General features: G+C 34.7%; 2 protein-coding genes across 5 annotated transcripts; both read right to left on the bottom strand.

The window, feature by feature from the left end:
• Positions 1 to 6,087: 6,087 nt before the first annotated feature.
• On the bottom strand, positions 6,088 to 18,892 carry LOC136999703 (probable E3 ubiquitin-protein ligase DDB_G0283893). 4 transcript variants are annotated; one of them, XM_067354260.1, is made up of 8 exons: positions 18,741 to 18,892; positions 8,895 to 9,308; positions 8,405 to 8,499; positions 7,656 to 7,697; positions 7,426 to 7,570; positions 7,179 to 7,341; positions 6,896 to 7,099; positions 6,088 to 6,798 (listed from the first exon to the last, which is right to left on the bottom strand). In XM_067354260.1, the coding sequence occupies exons 2-7, from the start codon at positions 9,300 to 9,302 to the stop codon at positions 6,897 to 6,899; spliced, it is 1,056 nt and encodes a 351-aa protein (XP_067210361.1). In that variant the 5' UTR covers positions 9,303 to 9,308; positions 18,741 to 18,892; the 3' UTR covers positions 6,088 to 6,798; position 6,896. The 4 variants fall into 4 exon arrangements, with proteins under 4 accessions (XP_067210361.1, XP_067210360.1, XP_067210359.1 ...); XM_067354259.1 differs by having other exon boundaries at positions 18,737 to 18,892; XM_067354258.1 differs by lacking the exon at positions 18,741 to 18,892 and having other exon boundaries at positions 8,895 to 9,538.
• Positions 16,192 to 18,698, bottom strand: LOC136999702 (uncharacterized). Its single transcript, XM_067354256.1, has 2 exons — positions 16,602 to 18,698; positions 16,192 to 16,247 (listed from the first exon to the last, which is right to left on the bottom strand). The coding sequence occupies exons 1-2, from the start codon at positions 17,936 to 17,938 to the stop codon at positions 16,238 to 16,240; spliced, it is 1,347 nt and encodes a 448-aa protein (XP_067210357.1). The 5' UTR covers positions 17,939 to 18,698; the 3' UTR covers positions 16,192 to 16,237.
• Positions 18,893 to 23,582: the final 4,690 nt, after the last annotated feature.

Raw genomic sequence — 23,582 nt, forward strand, 5'->3', positions numbered from 1 at the left:
AGAGTTCTATTATGTGCTGGCAAAGAGAAAATCTTGAATTTCTTCTTGAGGCGACCGAAGACTTGCTCTATTACCCAGCGACATTTGGTTACACATCTTGAAGCATTTGCTTCTGCGGTATTGAGTTGGCCAAGTCCTGGACAATAAGCTTTCAAATTCTTCTCTTCAGTTAGGAAATTCAGCACATCACGAAAACCTCTATCAACTAATATTGTATCACCCTCATGAATAGTATGCAAGTCGTTCGCGTATCTCTGGAAACAATCCCGTAATATTGTTGCATCATTATGCGTTGCGTCAAATGGTCCAAAAACGTATAGAATGAAACCATCTGAAGAGCAACCTACCATAGGTTTGACCAGCGGCATTTTTTTCTGCTCACTCCACATATGTTTTTGTCCTGCATAATTCGCAGATATTTGTGCTAGGCGATAGGTGGCATCGAATACTATGCAAGCTTTATCGTCGAAAATGTCGAATAGTACTTTTGACATTGGTGTCGTATGAGCAAGGAATACTGAGCGATCATTTTGATTGATGAATTGTGGAACGAAGTTTTAAGGAAATCTTTTGCTGAATTCATATGATTTTCAATAGTCCTCCGACAAACACCGAATAAGAATGAAAGTTGTTCATCACAAAGAGAAGTTCGCATTTTACAAAGTAAAACAGCAGCATGCTTAGGTTGACATGTTACAGAAAAACTGCATACAGTTTGAAATTGTTCTTTATCGAGAGCAAACCAATTTTTGAAGGTCGTATTATCAATGAAGTCGATATTATCCACATCGAATATCTTTTCATTTTTCCCTTTCAGCTCTTGATAGTAAATAAACATAAGATCACTGACTGTTTTTTGTTCTTCAGCACTTACTTCTTTTGTAATTTGCTTCACAAGTGGCCAAAATGTAGAATTATCGACATGATTGCTACACATACGAGCATTATATTTGGTCAAGAATTTATAATCCATGAGTAGTTTACAACGGATAATTCGGGGAATTGCGATCAACTTCGAGGGGTTTTCGTAGCCAAAAGTGCATTGCGAATGAGAATTAATACCTTGACGATAAATCGAGAGATCAGGTATATCTGGATCATCATCCATCTGGGATCTTAAGATGATTTTTGACTGATTACTAAATTCGAAACAGTTTTTACATATTTTGCTCTGTAATGGAATGTGATTCAATTCTTCTAATTTCCGTTTCTTTGGATTATTTTTCCGCAAAATATTAACCATCATCAACGAATTTGATGTGTCTTCGATAGGAAAAAAACTTATCATTTTTCGATTATTTTGGTCATTACAGCTTAAACATTTAGTGAAAAGCATTGTCTTATTAAAGAATCAACGATCGTCAAGATATGAAAAAATATACCTGAAGAGACAAGAGAATGTAGAAAAAATTAAAATGAAACAAGAGAAAACCATGCGAGAAACCATGGATATATATAAAAATAGACCGAGCGCTTATATGACACAAGTTAAAGTATCGTACAAACAAAAAAATGGAAAACAAACAAGCAAGAATAGAATAGAATACATTAGAATAGTATGTAGATAGATTCTTCGAATATACTTCATGTGATAGTACAGTATTTTAACTGCAAGAGAACTTGTCAATGCATCATGTAGCGAGACTCTATCTTTCAGGGTGCTTTATAAAGCACGCCTCCCCCCCCCCCCTCTCCTCCATAAATGAAATAGCGGTGAATAGTAGATCGTTCATTCTCTAAACAATGAATCCATTCGATAGAATATATCCTCAATATTACATGAACTTCAGCCACGTATTTTTCCTTATCCGATATACCCTGACTGGAAATCATCACTTTCACCCCCTTGTATCTCCGGAATCGTGCCTATGCTCATCTTGAAATTTTACTGAGATTAATGTTTCATCTAATAGTACTATTTGGCATGAAAAAAAGTTCGAAATTCGAGGTCCAAAAAATGGGCTAAATTTGCCATCACTCTTTAAACAAATCTCTAATACGTTACCGATGAATCTAACTTGCGAATTTTTCACTAGTCAAGAGAGACGAATGTCGAGACTATTATACAAGAATATTAGGGTTCAAGATCGAAAGATCGAGTGGCTTGTTGCTTTACAGAGCAAGGAAAAGAAGTCTAAAATTAAGTCTGTCAATTATTCCTTTCATAAGATAAAAACGGATGATCCTCATGGTGAAGCATGGGTGTTGTCAAAATCGGATAATTGCAATAAAAAAAATGTTACCATAAACATTACACCAGAGAGATTCGAGTTCAGTAATAAATTTGAAAAAATACACGAAAACTGGTTTCTCAATATTTCAAGCGTTACTATCCCAAAAGAAGTAATTCTGTTATTGCAATTGGGTGATAAATTTAATTTACCTATAACTAACGAAAAACTGATTTCTTTTGAATTTATCAAGAACATAGAAAGGAGCATAGAAAAGTTTGATAAAGAGACAATGTTCTGTGAGGAATAAAGCCGCTTCGATTATTAATAACTTCACTGTCTCTCGTAATAACAATGACTTTCTAGTGGGATCTTGGCTCAAAAGAACAAAAAAATTTATCAACGAAAACCCGGATATGATCTTTACAAAAGCTGATAAGGAAAACGTCACAGTTGCATTAAATAAAAATGACTATGTTAACAAAATGGAAGATATTCTTTCGGACACTAACACTTATCAGATAATTGAGAGGGATCCAACCAGAAAGTTAACGGAAAGCGTACGTTCTCTACTTTCAAGATGGAAAGGTAGAGGCTATATTGAAAAACATACATATTTCCATTTATTAAAAACGGACGGGATTTTACCCAGAGCTTATGGTTTACCAAAGATTCACAAAACGGGTTATCCACTCAGATTAATAGTTTCTTCCATTAACAGTTCTCTATACAATTTAGCTAAATACATACACGAATTACTTTACAATAGTATAAACAAACCAGACAGCCATATAAAAAACAGTTTCAGTTTGGTTAAAAAATTAAACGGAAAACTTATTAATCCAGATATTTGCATCGCCTCTTTAGATGTGGTATCTTTATTTACTAACGTACCTATTGAAAATACAGGTAATAGCATTGAGAAACGGTGGAATCAGATAAGGGGTCATACTTCCATACCACTTAATGAATTGGTTATGGGTATCAGTCTAGTCTTAAATTCTACGTTCTTTAGTTTTAACAATAAAATTTACAAACAGATCTTTGGTACACCAATGAGCTCTCCCTTATCTCCCATCATAGCGGACATTATTTTACAAGACCTGGAATGTTTAGCCATGGAACGTTTACCATGCACACCTTCGTTTTATTATAAATATGTTGACGACATCCTTATTGCAGTACCATATAATTTACTAAATAAAACCACTACGACCTTCAATTCCATACATCCAAGGTTGCAATTTACACTGGAGGTTAGCAATAATAATCGGATAAATTTTCTCAATGTGTTAATTATAAATGACAACTCGAAGATTATATTGGACATTTTTCACAAACAGACATACTCGGGAAAATATTTAAATTTCCACTCACACCATCCTTTATCTCATAAAAAAGTCAGTATGTCATTTTTGGCATGGTCGATAGGGTCCTATGGCTCTCACGTTTCTCTCATCCACGTTTTCAACAAAAAAATTTTGAAAACATAATAACAATTCTGTTAAACAATAGTTATCCACTAGATTTTATTTTCTCAAATATTAGAAACAGAATTAATTTTCACATACACAAAAATTTTAACAAAAATGATGATAAGAACGATAATAATAATAAAAAAAGGAAAATTTTTACGATCCCGTATGTAAAAAATGTATCTGAACAATTTTTTCAATTTTCAAAAATAAATGACTATGTTGGCCTTTTCATGCAACAACAAATTAAACAAAATCATAAAAACTGGAAAGGACCCTTTAGACAGGATGAACCAGTGTAATATTGTTTGTAAGATTTCTTGTCAAGACTGTGACGCCACGTACGTAGGACAGACCAAAAGACAATTACGGACTAGAATAAAAGAACACAGAACGGATATCAATAAAAAATCAGGTTCCCCCTAAGTAATTTCTTGCCACAGAAAGGATTTCAATCATGACTTCAAATGGGACAAAGTTGACATACTAGACAGAGAACCGTGTTATAGTAAAAGATTAACTTCCAAAATGCTTCATATAAAAAGACAGAGTACAGGACTGAATAAACAGGAGGACACGGAATTATTACCTGACACATATCTTCCAATCCTTAAGAAATTCCCCACCCTTTAAAATTTTTCCTTAATCTATCCCCTCTCCTCCTTCTTTCCTACATTTTGCCAGTCAAGCCTGGCTCACTGCCGTCGACGCATGTCTTATTTTATTTACTTGCTACTTATTTCTAACGGATCTTCTAAGGTATATATCTTTTTCAAAACTAACTTATTTTTCTGTTTAGTTTTGTTTTTTCTTTTAATTTTTAACCTTATTTTTAATCTAATTTATTTTTATTTATTATAATATTTTTTTTACATTTTCTTAACTGAGTAAATTTTCTTTCCTAAAAAAATTTTTTAGTAATCTCTGATCTATTTCTTTTTCTGTTTGCAAATTAGATGATCCATGGCTTCACATAAGTTTAATATGTACTATCCATGTCAAAAAAAGGTATTTATACATAATTAATGAATTGAATTCGTGAATTTCGTGTTTGGAGAACGTTCTTAACTCATCGTTTTCATATTAACAGGATGCGTTACCTAAATTATTCTGACTATCTTGTCAACGTTTTCCGACTAACGACGATTTTTTAATTTGTTACACTGAAGATGGCCACGTCCTTTAGGCCGAAACGTATGTAATGTTATAATAAAAGGAAAATTTGAGCAATTATAACTAGCTCCTGCTCTATCAGCTTGTTGTTTTCAAGAATATTATTCTAGTAGAATATTATAAAACTTTGGATTACCGAAATGCTTTAACGAAATTCGATCCGTTATCGGTTGTCGTGCAGCATGTCTTATTTTGAATATGATATTGTAGAAGTACAGAATTAATTGCTTTAGCTAAAATGTCATACGTATGTTTCCCTTTTATTCTGTAGCAAGTTAATGCAGCTGACTCTCTGTTTAAAGTTTCAGGATTAATCCAGTGAACCGTCATTCCTAAAAAAACTTCTAAAAAAAAAAAACCAAAAAATTTAGATCTAAATTAACAAAATATTAAAGGATAAAAAATAGATTTAATATATAAAAAAACAAAAATGTCATTAAAAAGTTGAATAACCTTTTCGCTTTGCTCCACAAATCCGCCGTAATTGAAACTATTTCAATTTGAGCCAATTTATTTTCAAGAGCAGTTTTCATTTCAAGGTATGTTTGATTAAGTTTTGCTCTTACAGTTTTTCTACATATTATGCGGACAGATGAAGGCATTCCAATTCTAACCAAATTGATAAATGCTGGACTATCCACAATTGACAGAGGCTGAATATCTTCAATAATAAAACGTAGTATAGCAGCGTCTAACATTTTTTGATTAACTGCAACACTTCCAGAACCCCATCTTTCCAAAACCTGTTGCCTTTTTTTAACTGGATTTTCTAGGCTATCTTGATTACCTCTCTTATTATTATTAGTTATTGCCAGTTCTGCTTTAGTCTTTTCAATATCTTTTAATGTGTATGGATGTTTTGCCTATTAATTCAATATATATTTGTATAAGTATTAGCATTAAATAATAAAAAATCAGTCTTGATATAAATACCCAGTAAACAATTTGTCAGCAAATTGTCGCCAAATTGGTATCAAATTTATTCAAACCTTGTTGCCAAATTCCATGACATCTGTGTCCGCATTAAGCTGGTGTTTTGTCACCAAAACTTGGGGACATAACCTGACTGCAAATTGAAGCCAAAAATTGAACAAAGTCTGCATAACATTATCTAACAGCAAATTAATACCAAAAACTGAACAAGGTCTGCGTATGCAATTTGACCGCAAATTGAAGCCAAAAACCGTGCAAAATCTGTCGTTTCTTAATTATTAAAATGGTCAGGTCGTTGATTTGCGGTTTTCAAATAATATTAAAATAAAAATTACTTTTTATTTTTATAAAATGTTATTTATTTATAATTTTATTATAAATAAAGAAGTTTTACATGTTTTACAAGTTTTTATATGCTATAAAAAGCTAGCTAGAATTATTACAAGAAGCTGTGGGCGGCATAATGGATGTACGCACATTTATGGTATAGTTTGATACCGCCTATCGATTGCGAGACCTTGCTATGCGACCTCTCAGTTCTTACTATCGGTATCGCGATGACCATCCCGTGTACAAGTGTAAATATCTCCATGTGTCACTCATGTACTTTTTTTTTATTTTATTAGACATAAAACGAGATACCAGGAATAGAGCACTAAATATCTTTATTTAGATTCAAACATTGAAGAAAATACGCGAAACGATACTTCAGAAGCTGCAGATTTGTCAAAATTGAACGCAAATTAAATCAAATAACTCTAAATAGGAAGAAAAACTTCTTTTTTGACGCTGAGAATTTTTAATCTTAATTTTAAAACAATATTACGATGTATTGTATTTATTGCAAATATTAGTTGCAATATGTAGAAATGTAATAATTTTAGCTAACTTTTAGAAAGCTAACTCTCTATTACATAAAAACAACGGAGAAAAAAAATATTAGAAATTACAAACAAATATGAGAGGAAAAACCTTCCGTAATGATTGCCGTATTTATAATAATCCTTGTTGGTGAAGATGTGACGTCGGAGTTGCAGTTGGTTCTGCTGAAATTGCAATTAGTGTTAATTAAATTATTTTTGACGAAACATTGAAGAGCAAATGTCCCTTGCAAAACATGAAAATCTTTGTATCCTAATATACCTTAACACATTTCGTTTAGCCGTTCCTCTGTTTCCTCAAGTTCATCATTCCAAAAATTCTGCTCCCGAGGTCTATTGACAGTTTGCTTCCGACCACGTTCTTTGTGTCGTTGTCTCTCTTTTGCTGTTCGAAGAGCTTCTCTTATGTGTCTTTGAAAATCAGTGCGCGTTGGTTTAGAAAAATGTTCGTTATTGCACACAGCCTCTGCAAAAAAATGCAAACACTATAATCATTTATTTTTGATACAAGAATATTAAGACGTACGTTGAAAAATTGAAAATACCGTATATTGCCATAGTAAGGCGAGCATTGTATAAGGACCGATGGTTTTGATTGCGACCCCACCAGGTAAAAGAAGAAGTAATTGAATCTTTTATTCCTTCCTTAAAACATAAATTAATTGCTTCTTTTGGATGGAATCCGCCAATGTGCCCAAAATAAGTCACCTAAGCAAAATGTAAAATGTTAAAAATAATTGTAATATAAATTATAAATATTTTATTATAATATATATTTTTATTTTTACTTACGACGTCGCAGTAAATTTTATCGTCAGCCCTTTCGAAAGCATCCATTTCTGAGCAGGAAGAAATAGGAAGAACAGATGGCTTCCGCGGTATACCTTTTTGTTCTTGTATACGCTTGGAAATATGTTCCAAAAGTGTATTCATCTTTCTACAACACAATTATAATGTAACAAATATTAGTATTATGGAGGTTTTTACGTACTAATAAAATCTATCATAGATGTCATACTTACTTAAGCTGTGTTTCAACACTGTCAAAACGATCCTGTATTTTTCTGTAAACATTAACAGGTAGATAATACTTATAAAAAGATGTAACAAATAAATCTTTTATTATAAATATCAAAATAACAAAATAATTTCTTTTAATAGTAGCATCTATGTTACACACACACACACACACACACGCACGCACACCCTCATACACACACACGTGTATATATATATATATATATATATATATTTATTATTATATGTATACAGGGTGTCTGGCAATAATCGCCCCACCGGTCATATACAGGTAGAGGAGGTCAAATCGAGTAGAAAAGTCCTTTACCATTTTTTGATTTTTGTAATAAGTACTAAGTAATTAACGAAAAAAGATTGGTGAATCCGTGCAAGTAAAGCGCGCGCAGCGAGAAGGACATCCCACTGCTATGCGATCACTAGGCGCACGATGAAGCGTTGGGAGGAGCGCTCTACAAATGACAATGGCAACATACGAGCGGCGCGTAACGCTAGATCCTTGTGTCCTAGTGATCGCGTAGCAGTGGGACGTCCTTCTCACCGCGCGCGCTTTACTCGCGCGGATTCGCCGATCTTTTTTCGTTAATTACTCAGTACTTATTATGAAAATTAAAAAATGGTAAAGGACTTTTCTACTCGATTTGACCTCCTCTACCTGTATATGACCGGTGGGGCGATTATTGCCAGACACCCTGTATATATATATATATACTAATTATTCAAATTCTTCACTCACCGATATGAGTCTATCGGTTTTAATCCCTGAGACGTTGTTGACTCGACTCTTGACTCGATTTTAGCACGATTCTGAGAATTCTTCAAAGAAGTATTCTGTAACACATGTTAATGCGTAGGGTAAGGATTTCTGGAGACCTATTATGTATTTTTTAAAAGGAGTAAAAATGTGAAAAATGAGCAAATTTATTAAATTACGATCAATCTTATTGGTCATAACCTAGTAAATTTTCTCATTTTTCGCATTTTTATTTTTTTAAAAGATACGTAATAGGCCCCATGTCCACAGGACGCGGAAACGCTTGCCACGCGGCAAAAGGCGACGCGGTAGCCAATCAATTTTTTTCTCGTACAAAAATGTAGTAAGTTGATTGGCTGCCGTGTCGCCTTTTGCCGCGCGGCAAGCGTTTTCGCGTCCTGTGGGCAAAAACCCTAAGTTTTATTTTGTGCCCTTGTGTAGTTATATGGAAAAGAATGTGTTTTCGTGTTACCTGTGATGCAGAAAATGGAACGTGTAATGAATAAGTCTTTCTTGGAACGTTTGGATGCAAATTAATGTTTTTGTGTGTGTCAATATCTCTGAATGTATGTGTATGTGATGACACATCTTTATTCTTTTTATTCTCCTCATTCTCCTCTTCATTTTCTTCCTCTTCATCTTCTATATTCTCTTCATCTTCGTACTCTTCATCCTCTTTATCTTCTTCGTATTCTTCATCCCTTTCATCTTCTTCATTCTCTTGAAAAATATTTCTTAAGCTGTTGATATCATCATCTATCCCTCCAGTGCTGTTGTTTGTTCGGGGTTTCCGTTTCAAAGTGGGAGCTTGGTCCGAAGATGTGGTGACGTAGCGTAACGGCTTCTTAATTGGCCGTGTTGGCCGCTGCAGCTTACCCATCTGAGCCTGAAAAAAAATATATGTTATTATATGTTATTATTATTATTAAAGTAAGTGAATTAATAATTACAATAAAAGATGTTATACAGAATATTTCTAACAATTGTTCCAAATAAAGTTAAAAAAAATTTGTTGAAAAAATGTTGCATTATCGTACTTTACTATCCTATAATACGATTTTTTATAGAAATACATTAGTGCACTTGCAACATGCAATTGTACTTTTTTTTATTAATAAAATTATAAAATTTTTATTGCATATTTCTATATATTATAATTCAAAAAATTATTTTAAAAAAAATTCTATTATAGTGCTTTGAAAAGATCTTGACTAAATAAGTTGTATAGAACCGTATGGGCATAGGTCCAGATACAGCTGCGAAGCGAGCGTCTGAGCCGTCGCACAAGCGTATTAAAATTTGAGAAAAATCCTCAAGAGGGGAACGATGGTCTCATTATAAAAAGCGAGAGATTATCGAAAACTGCAGTCATTTTTGTAAGACTTACAGTCAATCAGATCTCTATTAGCGTCAATTTGAGTCTTACAGATTCACATAGTTATTCAAACAGATAGTGGAAATCACGTAGTTGTAATAAGTGTTAAAGTAAAGTAAGATCAAAATCAATCACATCGTTCTACTTATTTACCACGACCAACATATTTCTCAAACTATTCGTCTGAAATCCAACATTTATGGTCCTTCGAGCCGGATCCGCGCATACAAGAGTCGGTGAAACAATTTCTGGTTCGGTCCGGGTGGGTTCGAGAACTAAATCAGCATTTTAATCAATTCGAAACTGAGTCGTGCATGCAATCGGTCAGTACATTCAATTAGCTGTATCGGTTAACGGCAACGTTGTTTGTGTTTATCGTTACAAAGACAATTTAAAGATTCAAGTTCAACGGCTATAGGCAGGCTATTAGCGTGAAAAAAGGTACAATAATTAGCAAGCAGAATGAGTGTTGAACAATTGAGAAGGCAAAGAGGAGCAATTAAGGCAAAGCTAACAGCGACAAAAAATTTCGTGAATAGAGTAAGCGAAGATTTGAATACTACCACGAAGGAAGAAATTGAGTCACGTATTCAAGCCTTGGAAGAGGCATGCGTTAAATTTCAGGCCATCTCGCAACAATTACTGAATGTGGTATCCGACGAAGAATACGAACATCGAGATGCGTCGGAAGAGACAGAGTTCGACGATCGATACTTTGCGATAAGAGCATCGTTATTGCAATGCCTCGAAAAATTAAAACCACCATCCCCAGTAACAATTAATAATGACGAAGGTCAAATGGGCAATGTTACGCTGGCTCAAGTTTTGGAGCAGCAAGTGATGCTCATGCAACGTCTATCTGAGCGTTCAAACGACTGCAACGGCAACGATATGTTGCAGCGGATAATAGAGCAGCAGGGTCAGATGCTCGACCGGTTGAGCTCACAATCCGGAATGCCGCGAGAATCGCAAGTAAAGCTGCCGATTATCAAACTACCGACATTCAACGGAAACATCGAGGAATGGAAAAGGTATGCCGACACATTTAAAACACTAATCCACGACAGCGATTTGTCGAATGTGCAAAAGCATCAATATCTGGTAGGCTCATTAAGCGGTCCAGCTGCACGGGTGATCGAGTCGATCGAGATATCGGATCAGAATTACGCGATCGCGTGGGAATTGGTGAAAAAACGTTACGAAGACGAAAAGGCTATTCGCAAGCGACACGTTCAATGTCTGTTCGAGCTACCGCGAGTGCATCGAGAGTCAGCGGGAGCGATTCGGGAACTTGTGGATCACGTTCAAAGACATTTACGAGTCTTAAATTCGATGAAGAGTCCCACGGAATCTTGGGGAGAATTGATTATTTATTTGATCGAGAAAAATTTGGATAGCGTCACGAGGAGACGTTGGGAGGAACACGCCGAAAATCTAGAAAATTTATCGACAAACGCAATATTAGAATTTCTGCAACGCCGATGTCAAGTTTTGGAACGCGTATCTCTGAGTGAAAATTCGGGAGATAGCACGAATAAGATAAAATTCAATTACGAAAGACATGACGGTAAACAGAAACAGTCGTTTTCTTCGAAATCGCAAATGAAAACATTGTTATCGACTAACGTTCAAGGAGGACGATGTTACTTGTGCCAAGGCCAGCATCTTATTTATTGCTGCGACCAATTTTTGAATTCATCGGTTGAAGATAGAATTCAGACAATTATGCGCCTAAAGCTGTGCATCAATTGTCTTCGCAATGATCATTTCGTGGCGAATTGCAAGTCAGGCTCATGTCGAGAATGCGGAGGACGACACAATACCTTGTGTCATCAATCAAGGGAAGCAGCCAACTCAATAAAAAATTTGAGGAAAGGGCCAATCAATGCTCCTGTGGAAACAGCAAGGAATGCGAATTCATCGACGGAGTCAATGCGAGAGGCAGCGGCATCTTCTGCCCAAGCATCGAGCGGACTGTCGGTGCATCATGCGCGAAGAGAAACGAGGCGGAAGCACGTCCTGATGTCAACAGCAATAGCAAACGCTAAGGGAAGTAATAATTACAATTGTCAATTAAGAGTTCTATTGGATAGCGCGAGCGAAACTAATTTCATAACTTTGGCCGCATGTAAAAAACTTGGCTTAAAATTAAACAATGTTCACGAATCCATTAACGGTTTGGGCGATATGAATTGTACAATTAAACACGGTTGTCAAGTACAGTTAAAATCGCGAGTCTCAGAATACAAGCTAAATCTCGATTGTTTAGTCGTTCCGAGAATAACGCGAGAATTACCATCGGTGTCTATTTTAGTTTCTAAATTGTCAATGCCGGAAAATATCAAGTTGGCCGATCCGTTATTCGGCAATCCGAGCAACATAGATGCGCTCATAGGCGGAGAATTCTTTTTTCAATTGTTAGAAACCGGAAAAATTGAGCTCGGCGACGAATTACCTGTATTGCAAAATAGCAAACTCGGTTGGATATTAGCAGGCTCAATACCAGATCATCTAGTTGCAAATCAATTAAAAAATCAATCATCATTAAATGTTCATACGTGTTTATTCTTGAAACAAAGCTCAATTAACGAAATAATGTTAAAATTTTGGGAATTAGAAGAATATCCGGTAGAAAAACGCGTTATGATGTCTATAGAAGAGCAAGCGTGTGAGGACTATTTCGTAAACACGATGAGTCGAGACTCGTCTGGTCGTTTCGTCGTGAGGTTGCCCTTCCGAGAAAGCAGAGCGGAGCTCGGCGAATCGAAAGAAATAGCAATAAGACGATTGAAATATTTAGAACGCAAATTTCAAGTAAATCAAGAATTTTACGATTTTTATTCAAAATTTATGCAAAAATACATTCAACTAAATCATATGTCTAAAATAACCAAGAAAGCGAGCACTAGAACACCGATATATTTACCGCATCACGGTGTGTTACGCGAATCGAGCGTTACAACGAAACTACGCGTAGTATTCGATGGCTCTGCGAAAACCGCGTCTGGCATTTCATTAAACGACACATTAATGACCGGAGCAAATTTACAAGACAACATAAATATAATTTTGCGATTTAGATTACATGCGATTGCAATTGCTGCCGATTTGAAAAAAATGTATCGACAGGTTTTGATTGACGACCAAGATAGAGACTGTCAAAGAATTGTATGGCAATTTTCTACAAGCGAACCTATAGAAGAAGTTAGACTAAATACAGTAACATACGGACTAGCGTGTGCTCCGTTTTTGGCAATACGTTGCGTAAAACATTTGGCGAGTCATGCTGGCTATCAATTTAGTCAAGCATCACAAGTATTGTTAGATGATTTGTACGTCGACGATATTTTAACCGGAGTTGAGCGCAAGGACGATGCGATCAATTTAATTTCGCAATTACAAACATTATTGACTAGTGGCGGATTTGAGCCTCATAAGTGGCGCTCAAATTGCAAGGAAATTTTAAAGGAGTTAGAATTAGTCGAGCAAGTCGAGGAATTTACAACTGTAAAAATCAATACGAATAGTACAGATAACGTAAAAACATTGGGATTGAATTGGCATCCCGAGCGAGATACATTTGAATTCTCAATTCAATCCATAACTAGCGCTAGCAAAACAAAGCGAGAAGTGCTATCAGCAATCTCAAGATTGTTCGATCCGTTGGGTCTAATTAGTCCCAATTTAATTAGAGCCAAGCTGATAATGCAAGGAACATGGGCAGCAGATCTGAAGTGGGATGACCCATTGACAAGCGAGCTTCAGCAGGCATGGAGCGCGTACGCAGAGGAATTAAAAACCGTAAACACTATCGAAATTCCTCGGAGAGTTATTTCAGGTACAGCGACTCGATTCTATTTACACGCCTTTTGCGACGCATCATTAAGAGCGTATGGAGCGTGCGTTTATTTGCAAACCGCGGACAAGGATAACAATTTCTGCTCTGCATTACTTTGTTCAAAATCACGAGTGGCACCAATAAAAAATAAAACAATTACTTTACCTAAACTCGAGCTTTGCGGTGCTATTGTGCTAGTAAGATTGTTGAAAAATGTTAAAGAAGCACTTAAAATCGAATTCGACGGAATATACGCATGGAGCGATTCTACCATTGCATTAGCATGGATATCGGGTGATCCATCGCGCCAAAAAACATTTGTATCGAACAGAACTGCGGAAATCCAGTCAATTATTCCGTCAAATTGTTGGTATCATGTGAGGAGCGAGGACAATCCTGCCGACTTGATTTCGCGCGGAGCTAGTCTTGAAAATTTGCAAAGATGTAAAATTTGGTGGGAAGGCCCCAAGTGGCTGGCGAAAATTAACGACCGTTTATCGATTAAAACGCGATTGACTAATTTCTCACAAGAAGAGATAAACACAATAAAATCCGAGCAAAAAACAGAGTTACGAGTATTTTCGAACGTCAAAAATTTAAATCAAACAATTTTAAATTTATTAAACAATTATTCGTCATTATCAAGGCTCGAACGTATTTTAGCATGGACTTTTCGATTTATATTTAATTGTAAATTAATTCAAGAGAAACGTAACTACAATAATCTTTCGATTGACGAAATTCATAAGGTGAATCAATTATTAATTAGTAAAACTCAAGAGATTCATTTCTCAGACGAAATAGCGGATCTCAAGGCAAAAAGACAAATCAGATCGACCAGTAAATTGTTGTCGCTCAGTCCATTTATAGACAAATTAGGACTCCTCAGAGTGGGCGGCAGAATTCAGAACTCGTTAGCAAGGTTCGACAAAAAACATCCGATTCTGTTGCCTTACGAAGGCAAGCTTACTCGATTGTTGTTTGAGCGAGAGCATCGCAGACTGCTGCACGCCGGCCCTCAGGCAACATTGTATGCAATCCGCGAGCGATATTAGCCGATTAAGGGAAAGAACTTGGCGAGAAAGACTGTACATGACTGCATGACTTGCTTCCGCAACAATCCAAAACCATTGTCACAAGCAATGGGACAGTTGCCGGCGGATCGAGTCATCCCGAAGCGTCCATTTGTTATAACGGGAATAGATTTTGCCGGACCAGTCGTAACATTAGTTAATCGAGGACGCGGCAGAAAAACCAATAAATCATACATATCATTGTTCGTTTGCTTTTCAACGAAAGCAATACATCTAGAAGCAGTCAGCGATCTAAGCTCGAACTCATTTATCGCGGCGCTTAGACGTTTCGTAGGACGTCGAGGCTGTCCACAGCGTATTTTCTGCGACAATGCAACTAATTTTGTCGGGGCACGAAACGAACTCTGCGAAATGCGACAGTTTATTAAAGAAGGTGCCAAGGTCGTAAACGATGAATTCTGTATTCCTAACAATATCGATTGGAAATTCATTCCACCAGCGTCACCTCATATGGGGGGTCTGTGGGAGGCAGGTGTAAAATCTTGCAAATTTCATTTAAAACGCGTAATAGGTCAAAATCTTTTGACATTCGAGGAACTTGCCACAGTTTTGATACAGATTGAAGCGTGTTTAAACTCACGTCCAATATGCCAATTGCCATTTACTCCCGCAGACTTACAACCATTGACACCTGGTCATTTTCTCATTGGCGAATCATTGACAACCATTCCGGAAACGGATTTAAGCGACGTGCCGATCAATAGACTTGACCGCTGGCAATTAGTGCAAAGAATGACGCAGGATTTTTGGCGTCGTTGGAACAGGGAATACTTGACATCATTACAAAGTAAAACTAAATGGAGGATCGAGAAATCTAATTTAGCAATCGATGATATTGTTCTAATTCAAGATAATAATGTACCGCCTGTAAAATGGAAACTAGGTAAAGTCATCGAAACTCATATGGGTACAGATAACAAAGTGCGCGTCGTTACACTGAAAACCGCGAATGGAACTTGTAAAAGAGCAATTAACAAACTATGTAAACTCCCGACGACTGATTATCATGAATGTACGACTATGTAAAAATTAATTGATATTAATTGGTGGGCGGGATGTATAGAACCGTATGGGTCCGCATAGGTCCAGATACAGCTGCGAAGCGAGCGCCTGAGCCGTCGCGCAAGCGTATTAAAATTTGAGAAAAATCCTCAAGAGGGGAACGATGGTCTCATTATAAAAAGCGAGAGATTATCGAAAACTGCAGTCATTTTTGTAAGACTTACAGTCAATCAGATCTCTATTAGCGTCAATTTGAGTCTTACAGATTCACATAGTTATTCAGACAGATAGTGGAAATCACGTAGTTGTAATAAGTGTTAAAGTAAAGTAAGATCAAAATCAATCACATCGTTCTACTTATTTACCACGACCAACATATTTCTCAAACTATTCGTCTGAAATCCAACATAAGTAAAAATTTAATAACGTTACAATGTTGAACTTCTGTACAAATAATTTACCTTTGTGACGTGTTATACTTTTCATTTTCATGTCCAATGATACTGTTACCTGTTTCTTTGGATAAAATATTAGTAACAAGAATCGCAAAGAATTATTTGGAAGACATGGCAAAGAGAACTATTTAAGAAATTATTGAAAAGTGTAAACATATTTCTAACAATCAATAAAAAGAAAAAATCTAGCAGAAAGATTATCTAGCACTAAGGATATAATAGCACAAAAGATATAATAGCACAATGTGATATTACAACATGTCATGCGATATAAAGTATTGACCAAAGTATTGTTAAAAGAAATAGTGAAAAAGACGGCAACAAAAAAGTAGAAGAAAAAATATTATAAAATACCAAGCAAGCAAAAGAAATTATAATATATTCTGAAAATCTTAGAAATTTATATATACTTTACATTTTCTCACTATGTACAATAGTGGCTACTATGTATTGAGATGTTTCCGATTCGTTTTCTTCATCGCTACTGCTATCATCTACTGTAGAATTCCAAAAAGGCATCCTATAACATTTTGCATTAACTTCGTCTAAATGAATATGGGAAACCTCGCTATTCAATGTAGAACATTTATATATGTGGAGAGCAGAGGATAAAATGCCAACATCATAAAAATATTCAATGCGTTGAAATCTTTTTACTACCAGAAGATACGAATTATTGTCCATAACAATGTCACAGATGATGCAAATTGTTCCATCCTTTAAAAGGCAACAATTATTACGCATATCTACACCTAATGATAACCTATTGAACGTAATTTTGCGATATTGAGGACAATCACCAGCTGAATTATGATGTATGGAAACATTAATAGAAGATTCTGTCTCATAATTAACATTTGTTCCGTGAGCTTCGATCTCTGCCATTCGATGACAGAATTGCTGAAGAGGTTGGCCCGGTTTTCTAAAATGTTTTCTAAAAATGGACATATTGCTTTCATAAGGGAAAGCAGAAAAAGAATCCAAGTTGCCGAGTTGTTTCACATCGTTGGTCAGATGAAGAAGGCCATGAACATTGTAACTATTGAAGATAGAACCATAGAGATTTTCACACCTGAAAACAAATTTCTGTAACGCAAGCTCTGCAAATTTTAAATGTAAATTTGAAGGAGAATTTGAAACTAAAATTCTTATAGATGCATGTAACAATAAAAAATGTTTATATATTTGCGCCTCAAGTATACCATATGTTACAACTGGACCTGTATAAAGAAGAAATTGGCGAAATTCTGTTGCTTTATACTTGGAATACATATTAAGTGGTCTAAGATGTCTCACAAAATCCGAAGGACAATATTTTTTAAAAGTGTTTAATCTTGCAGATATTAATGAAATAGATGCACTTGATAATTTTGACAATCGAGAATATTTACCAGATATCCATGCAGACAAAAGTTTTTTCATCATTCCCAAACAAACAAGGTGCATGTATTCAAATGGGATTTGCGAAACCATACCTAATGGAAGATTTGATAATGGACTGCTTCCCTCTTTGTGATGCTCTTCGTCAGAACATCTAATATATTCATCATCTGTACGAAGACGATGATTGACACCATTGAAAACATACCGACCTCTAATTCGTGTGCCAGAAACTTTGCATTTCGAACATGGATGCCTAGAGACATGACTGTAGTGGTTTAAAATAAAGGCGCGAGCTGGTGCATCAGCTATAAAACATCTAAGGCGTAATGGTATTATTTTACCGTAAAAATTTATACCTCCGATTAACATTATTCTTCTAATATCTGTAATAAATTTGTCAAAAAATGTATTTGGATCTGATGGTTTATGTGTACCTTTATAAATCCCTATTACAATTGGCCTTGAATGTTGAATATTTATAATTCTAATTTGAATTGGCCAAATATGAATAATGCTCGACCTATCTAAAGCACACCCATCTGTATTGAAATCTATTTCCAAATGATTAACAACGATTGCAGATGAAACACATGTAAGGTATTGAATAATACTAATTTCCAGATCAAAATGAATATATTCACCTGGTTCTACGTTATATATAATGACACTACTTCGTGGCGTATTCAAAAGTGTCCTTACATCTTTTGGCAAAGTGGAAAAACAGGGATGTGTTCAAAGAAGTGCTAATATATTATTACCTTGAACATGCGTTAAAGCATGATTAACAAAACAAGATGCTAAACGATTACGAAAAGATAATTCCGTTAAAGGAATATTGGAGAATGATGAAGCTGTTTTATTGGTACAAATGCAAATAGAAGAAGAAGAGGAAGAAACATTAGATTCATCATTTTCTATAGTTCTATCACCGTAGCTATCATTACCGATATTAATACTAGTAGAACTATCGCAATTTACAGTTGATGGATCTGAAGTCTCTTGTATACTACGAATGCCTACAACATCTTTAATATCAGTACGCTCATGAAAATCTTGCAAGTACAAATTGTGTCTGACTTCAGACATAACCCTACTTCTTTGCCTTACGGATAATGTACGCAATGATTTTCGCGAAGTAGATAGTTTTAATTTAGGTTTCATATTTACGTGCTTTCTTCAGTAAATTGCAGCAGCAGATCCGATGCTCTCGTCCAAAAAACTATAAAAAAAATTTTATTTTTTGCTCTCAAAATTTCCTGGTCGCTCGTCGTCAAGCTCGTCGTAACGGTTGAACAGAAAAAGATCGAAATAACGCGCAAGCGCGAGCAAGAAGGCGGTTAGGGTGCGTTTTCACTAAGCGCGTTACGAGTTAACCAATCACAATATCCCATTTTAGAACATCATTTTTGATGCGATAATGCGTCAATAAATTTATAGTAAAAACGAAAGATTTTTGTATAACGCATTAAAAAATCAATAAATTAAAATCTTATTTTTATCTGCAAAATAAGTTTAATAGAAAGATTCTGATTGGTTGATTGCTTTATGTATTCTGCAGAAATCTGTGCTTCGACTTTAAGGGCCTATCCAGACAAACTTGCATAAATGCAAATACTCCAGAGGTTAAACGATTTAAAAAATGTATATAAAATTTATATAAATTTATTTACAAAAAAGAAATTTGTAGACACTAAACAACAAAGAAATAATAATTTATTCATAATTTGGTTAGCAAAAAAATACAATAACTAAATAACTTAGCAAATAACATTTATTTTAGTGATGAATTTATTTATTTTTAAATTTATTAGAGCTACGTAATAAATTTTGTCCGGTTTTTGATGCAAATTTGCTGTCAAGTTTAGTCACCAAGTTTTGTTCGGTATTTGGCATCAAATTATGTATGCAGGTTTTGCTGCATATCTGCTAGCTATTTGTTAACATTATTTGATAAAACAAATTTTGTCGCAAATTTGTACTGTTTCTGCCGACAAAACTTGTAGCAAGTGTTTGGCATTATTTGTCCAAACAGATTTGGCTATCTGGGTACACATACAATAAATTTCATGCTGAGTACAGGAAAATAGTGTGATAATAGTATAAATTTTATTAAAAAATATATGTAATGGATATGTTTTAATTGATGAAAAAACACTTTTAAAAACAGAAGAAAATAAGAAACGTATTTAAGAAAAAAATTAATTATCATAAAAATTCTAAAAGATAGAACTAAAACTTGCAAAAGTTTTATTGTTGCATTCATATTTATAAATATTAAAAGAAGAAAATTCTAAGAGAAAGATATGTGTCTTTGTAATTCAGACAATTAAAAGTTATCTTAACAAAAGCACAAATGTAATTAAAACAAATATTTGACTAAACCATAAACCACAATTCATGCAGTGTCATACTTTTTTCTATACCTATTATTTTGGGTTGCATGTTTACAAATGTTTCGTGGTATTGTTTGGATTCTTTGCAAGTCTAGAAATTTATTATAAAAAAATTATACAAAAAATATTTTTATGTCTTTTTAGTGTTTATATTATTTATTTTTTTTATATATTTAATTTTGTTATATATTATATATATAATAATATTGTAATTAAAAATACAATATAAATATATAGCTTTTTTTCTTATTAAAATAATATTCTTGAAAACAACAAGCTGATAGAGTCGGAGCTAGTTATAATTGCTCAAATTTCCTTTTATTATAACATTACATACGTTTCGGCCTAAAGGACGTGGCCATCTTCAGTATAACAAATTAAAAAATCGTCGTTAGTCGTAAAACGTTGACAAGATAGTCAGAATAATTTAGGTAACGCATCCTGTTAATATGAAAACGATGAGTTAAGAACGTTCTCCAAAACACGAAATTCACGAATTCAATTCATTAATAAAGTCTAAATACCTTTTTTTTGACATGGATAGTACATTTTTTCCATAAAATTATGAGAAGCCATGGATCATCTATCTTGCAAACAGAAAGAGAAATAGATCAGGGATTACTAAAAAAATTTTTTTAGGAAAGAAAGATTGACTTAGTTAATAAAATGTAAAAAAATATAATAATAAAATAAATTAGATTAAAATAAGGTTAAAAAAATTAAAAGAAGAAACAAAACTAAACAGAAAAATAAATTAGTTTCATACCTTAGGAGATCCGATAGAAATAAGTATCAAAGTAAAGAAAATAACATGCGTCGACGGCAGTGAGCCAGGCTTGACTGGCAAATTGTAGGAAAGAAGGAGGAGAGGGGATAGATTAAGGAAAAATTTTAAAGGGTGGGGAATTTCTTAAGGATTGGAAGATATGTGTCAGGTAATAATTCCGTGTCCTCCTGTTTATTCAGTCCTATACTCTTTTTATATGAAGCATTTCGGAAGTTAATCTTTTACTATAACACGGTTCTCTGTCTAGTATGTCAACTTTGTCCCATTTGAAGTCATGATTGAAATCCTTTCTGTGGCAAGAAATTACTTAGGGGGAACCTGATTTTTTATTGATATCCGTTCTGTGTTCTTTTATTCTAGTCCGTAATTGTCTTTTGGTCTGTCCTACGTACGTGGCGGCACAGTCTTGACAAGAAATCTTATAAACAATATCACACTGGTTCATCCTGTCTAAAGGGTCCTTTCCAGTTTTTATGATTTTGTTTAATTTGTTGTTGCATGAAAAGGCCAACATACATTCATTTATTTTTGAAAATTGAAAAAATTGTTCAGATACATTTTTTACATACGGGATCGTAAAATTTTTTTTTTTTTTTTATTATTATCGTTGTTCTTATCGTTATTTTTGTTAAAATTTTTGTGTATGTGAAAATTAATGAATTGAATTCGTGAATTTCGTGTTTGGAGAACGTTCTTAACTCATCGTTTTCATATTAACAGGATGCGTTACTTAAATTATTCTGACTATCTTGTCAACGTTTTACGACTAACGACGATTTTTTAATTTGTTACATTGAAGATGGCCACGTCCTTTAGGCCAAAACGTATGTAATGTTATAATTAAAGGAAATTTGAGCAATTATAACTAGCTCCGGCTCTATCAGCTTGTTGTTTTCTAGAATATTATTGTAATTAATATTTCTTGTTGTTATCATATAATTAATATTGTTAATATTGTGCTTTATTTTATACATTATTCTATAATTTATTTTGATGTTTTAGATTACAATTCCAATTTCAACACAAAAGAAATAAAGATATTGTATAATAGCATAAATGTAATAGTAAATATTTCAAATATGAAGATAATATTTTAACTTCTAAAAAGACATACACATATATATTTTTCCACAAAAATAAATTTTTTATTAAATAAATAAATAATACTTACATTTAAGTGTTTCTTGAAATTTGCCGCAGAGCTTTTATTTGCATGAATAATCTTTCCACCAATGCAAAATTTACACGCAAAAGCGTAATTTTTTTCGTTGCTGAGATTCGGTCAAAAATCGAAAACTTTGGAATATGCTGGCCATGGCATTTCACATTCCACGTTTTCTTTTGAAGATTGAGATGTATTCGCTTCTTCCATTGTTAATTTCCACTTTTCATTTATTTCTTCATAATGCCGGCGAACCGAAATTACGCGAGCACATGCTTGTACGGCACGAGGTTCTGCGACTAACCCAAATAAGGTGTGGGAAATCGAGACGAGAAAGAAATATATCAAAATGACTTGCATCAAGAATAAAACAACAATATTGTCCTACAATATCGTCCGATATCACATCGAATCCAATTAACCATTAATTTATTCGCGAAAACTGTAACGCTGCTCACTGTTCACTGCTGTCTGCTATCGTTGTTTTCTCTGACTGTGTTCCGAAATCGATATGCCAATACTAAAAATCTATAATATACGTGACGTAAATTAAAAATTTCCAGTACGGACAACTGGCAGTGAATTTCGGAACGCAGCCTACGTTCTCTCTCGCTTTCTCTCTCTCTTTCTCTCTTGCCTCGCTTTGTGTACATGTACCAGGTGTACAAGTATGAAATGCGGATTTGAGACAACAGATAGTGCACCAATGCAGTGTGTAGTATAAAAATTTGAAGTATATGCCATTTAGTTGTGCCATCAACAAAAGTCAACGCGCACAAGTGATAAATTGAAAAAGTGTTTGCATATTATTGTTTTGCTGTGTTCAATATGTCGAAATTTGTGCCAAATAAAGAGCATTCGCGGACAGTGTTAATTTTTTGTTTTCATTTGAAGAAAACTGCTGCTGAATCATACCGATTACTTCGAGAAGCTTATGGTGAACATGCTCCATCGCAAGATACGTGTGAACGATGGTTTCGGCGTTTCAAAAGTGGTGATTTCGATGTTGCAGACAAGGAACACGGAAAACCACTAAAAAGATACGAAGATGTAGAGTTGCAAGCATTGTTGGACGAAGACAATTCACAAACACAAAAACAACTCGCAGAGCAATTGAGCGTTAGTCAACAAGCTGTTTCCAATCGCCTACAAGAGATGGGAAAGATTCAGAAGGTCGGCAGATGGATACCACATGAGTTGAACGAGAGACAGATGGAGAGGCGCAAAAACACATGTGAAATTTTGCTCGAACGATACAAAAGAAAGTCGTTTTTGCATCGTATTGTTACTGGGGATGAAAAGTGGATATATTTTGAAAATCCCAAGCGCAAAAAATCATGGGTACACCCAGGCGCACCATCCACATCAACCGCAAGACCGAATCGTTTTGGCAGGAAGACGATGCTCTGTGTTTGGTGGGACCAGAAGGGTGTGGTCTATTATGAGCTGTTAAAGCCTGGTGAAACGGTTAATACCAAACGCTACCAACAACAATTGATCGATTTGAACCGTCCGCTACTCGAAAAACGACCAGAATATCGAAAAAGGTAACACAAGATCATTTTTCTCCATGACAATGCTCCATCACATACGGCAAAACCGGTTCGCGACACATTGGAAGCACTCAGCTGGGAAGTGCTAGCCCATGCGGCTTACTCACCAGACTTGGCT

The sequence above is a fragment of the Linepithema humile genome, chromosome 4 (assembly GCF_040581485.1).
Source record: "Linepithema humile isolate Giens D197 chromosome 4, Lhum_UNIL_v1.0, whole genome shotgun sequence".
Taxonomy (NCBI): Eukaryota; Metazoa; Arthropoda; class Insecta; order Hymenoptera; family Formicidae; genus Linepithema; species Linepithema humile.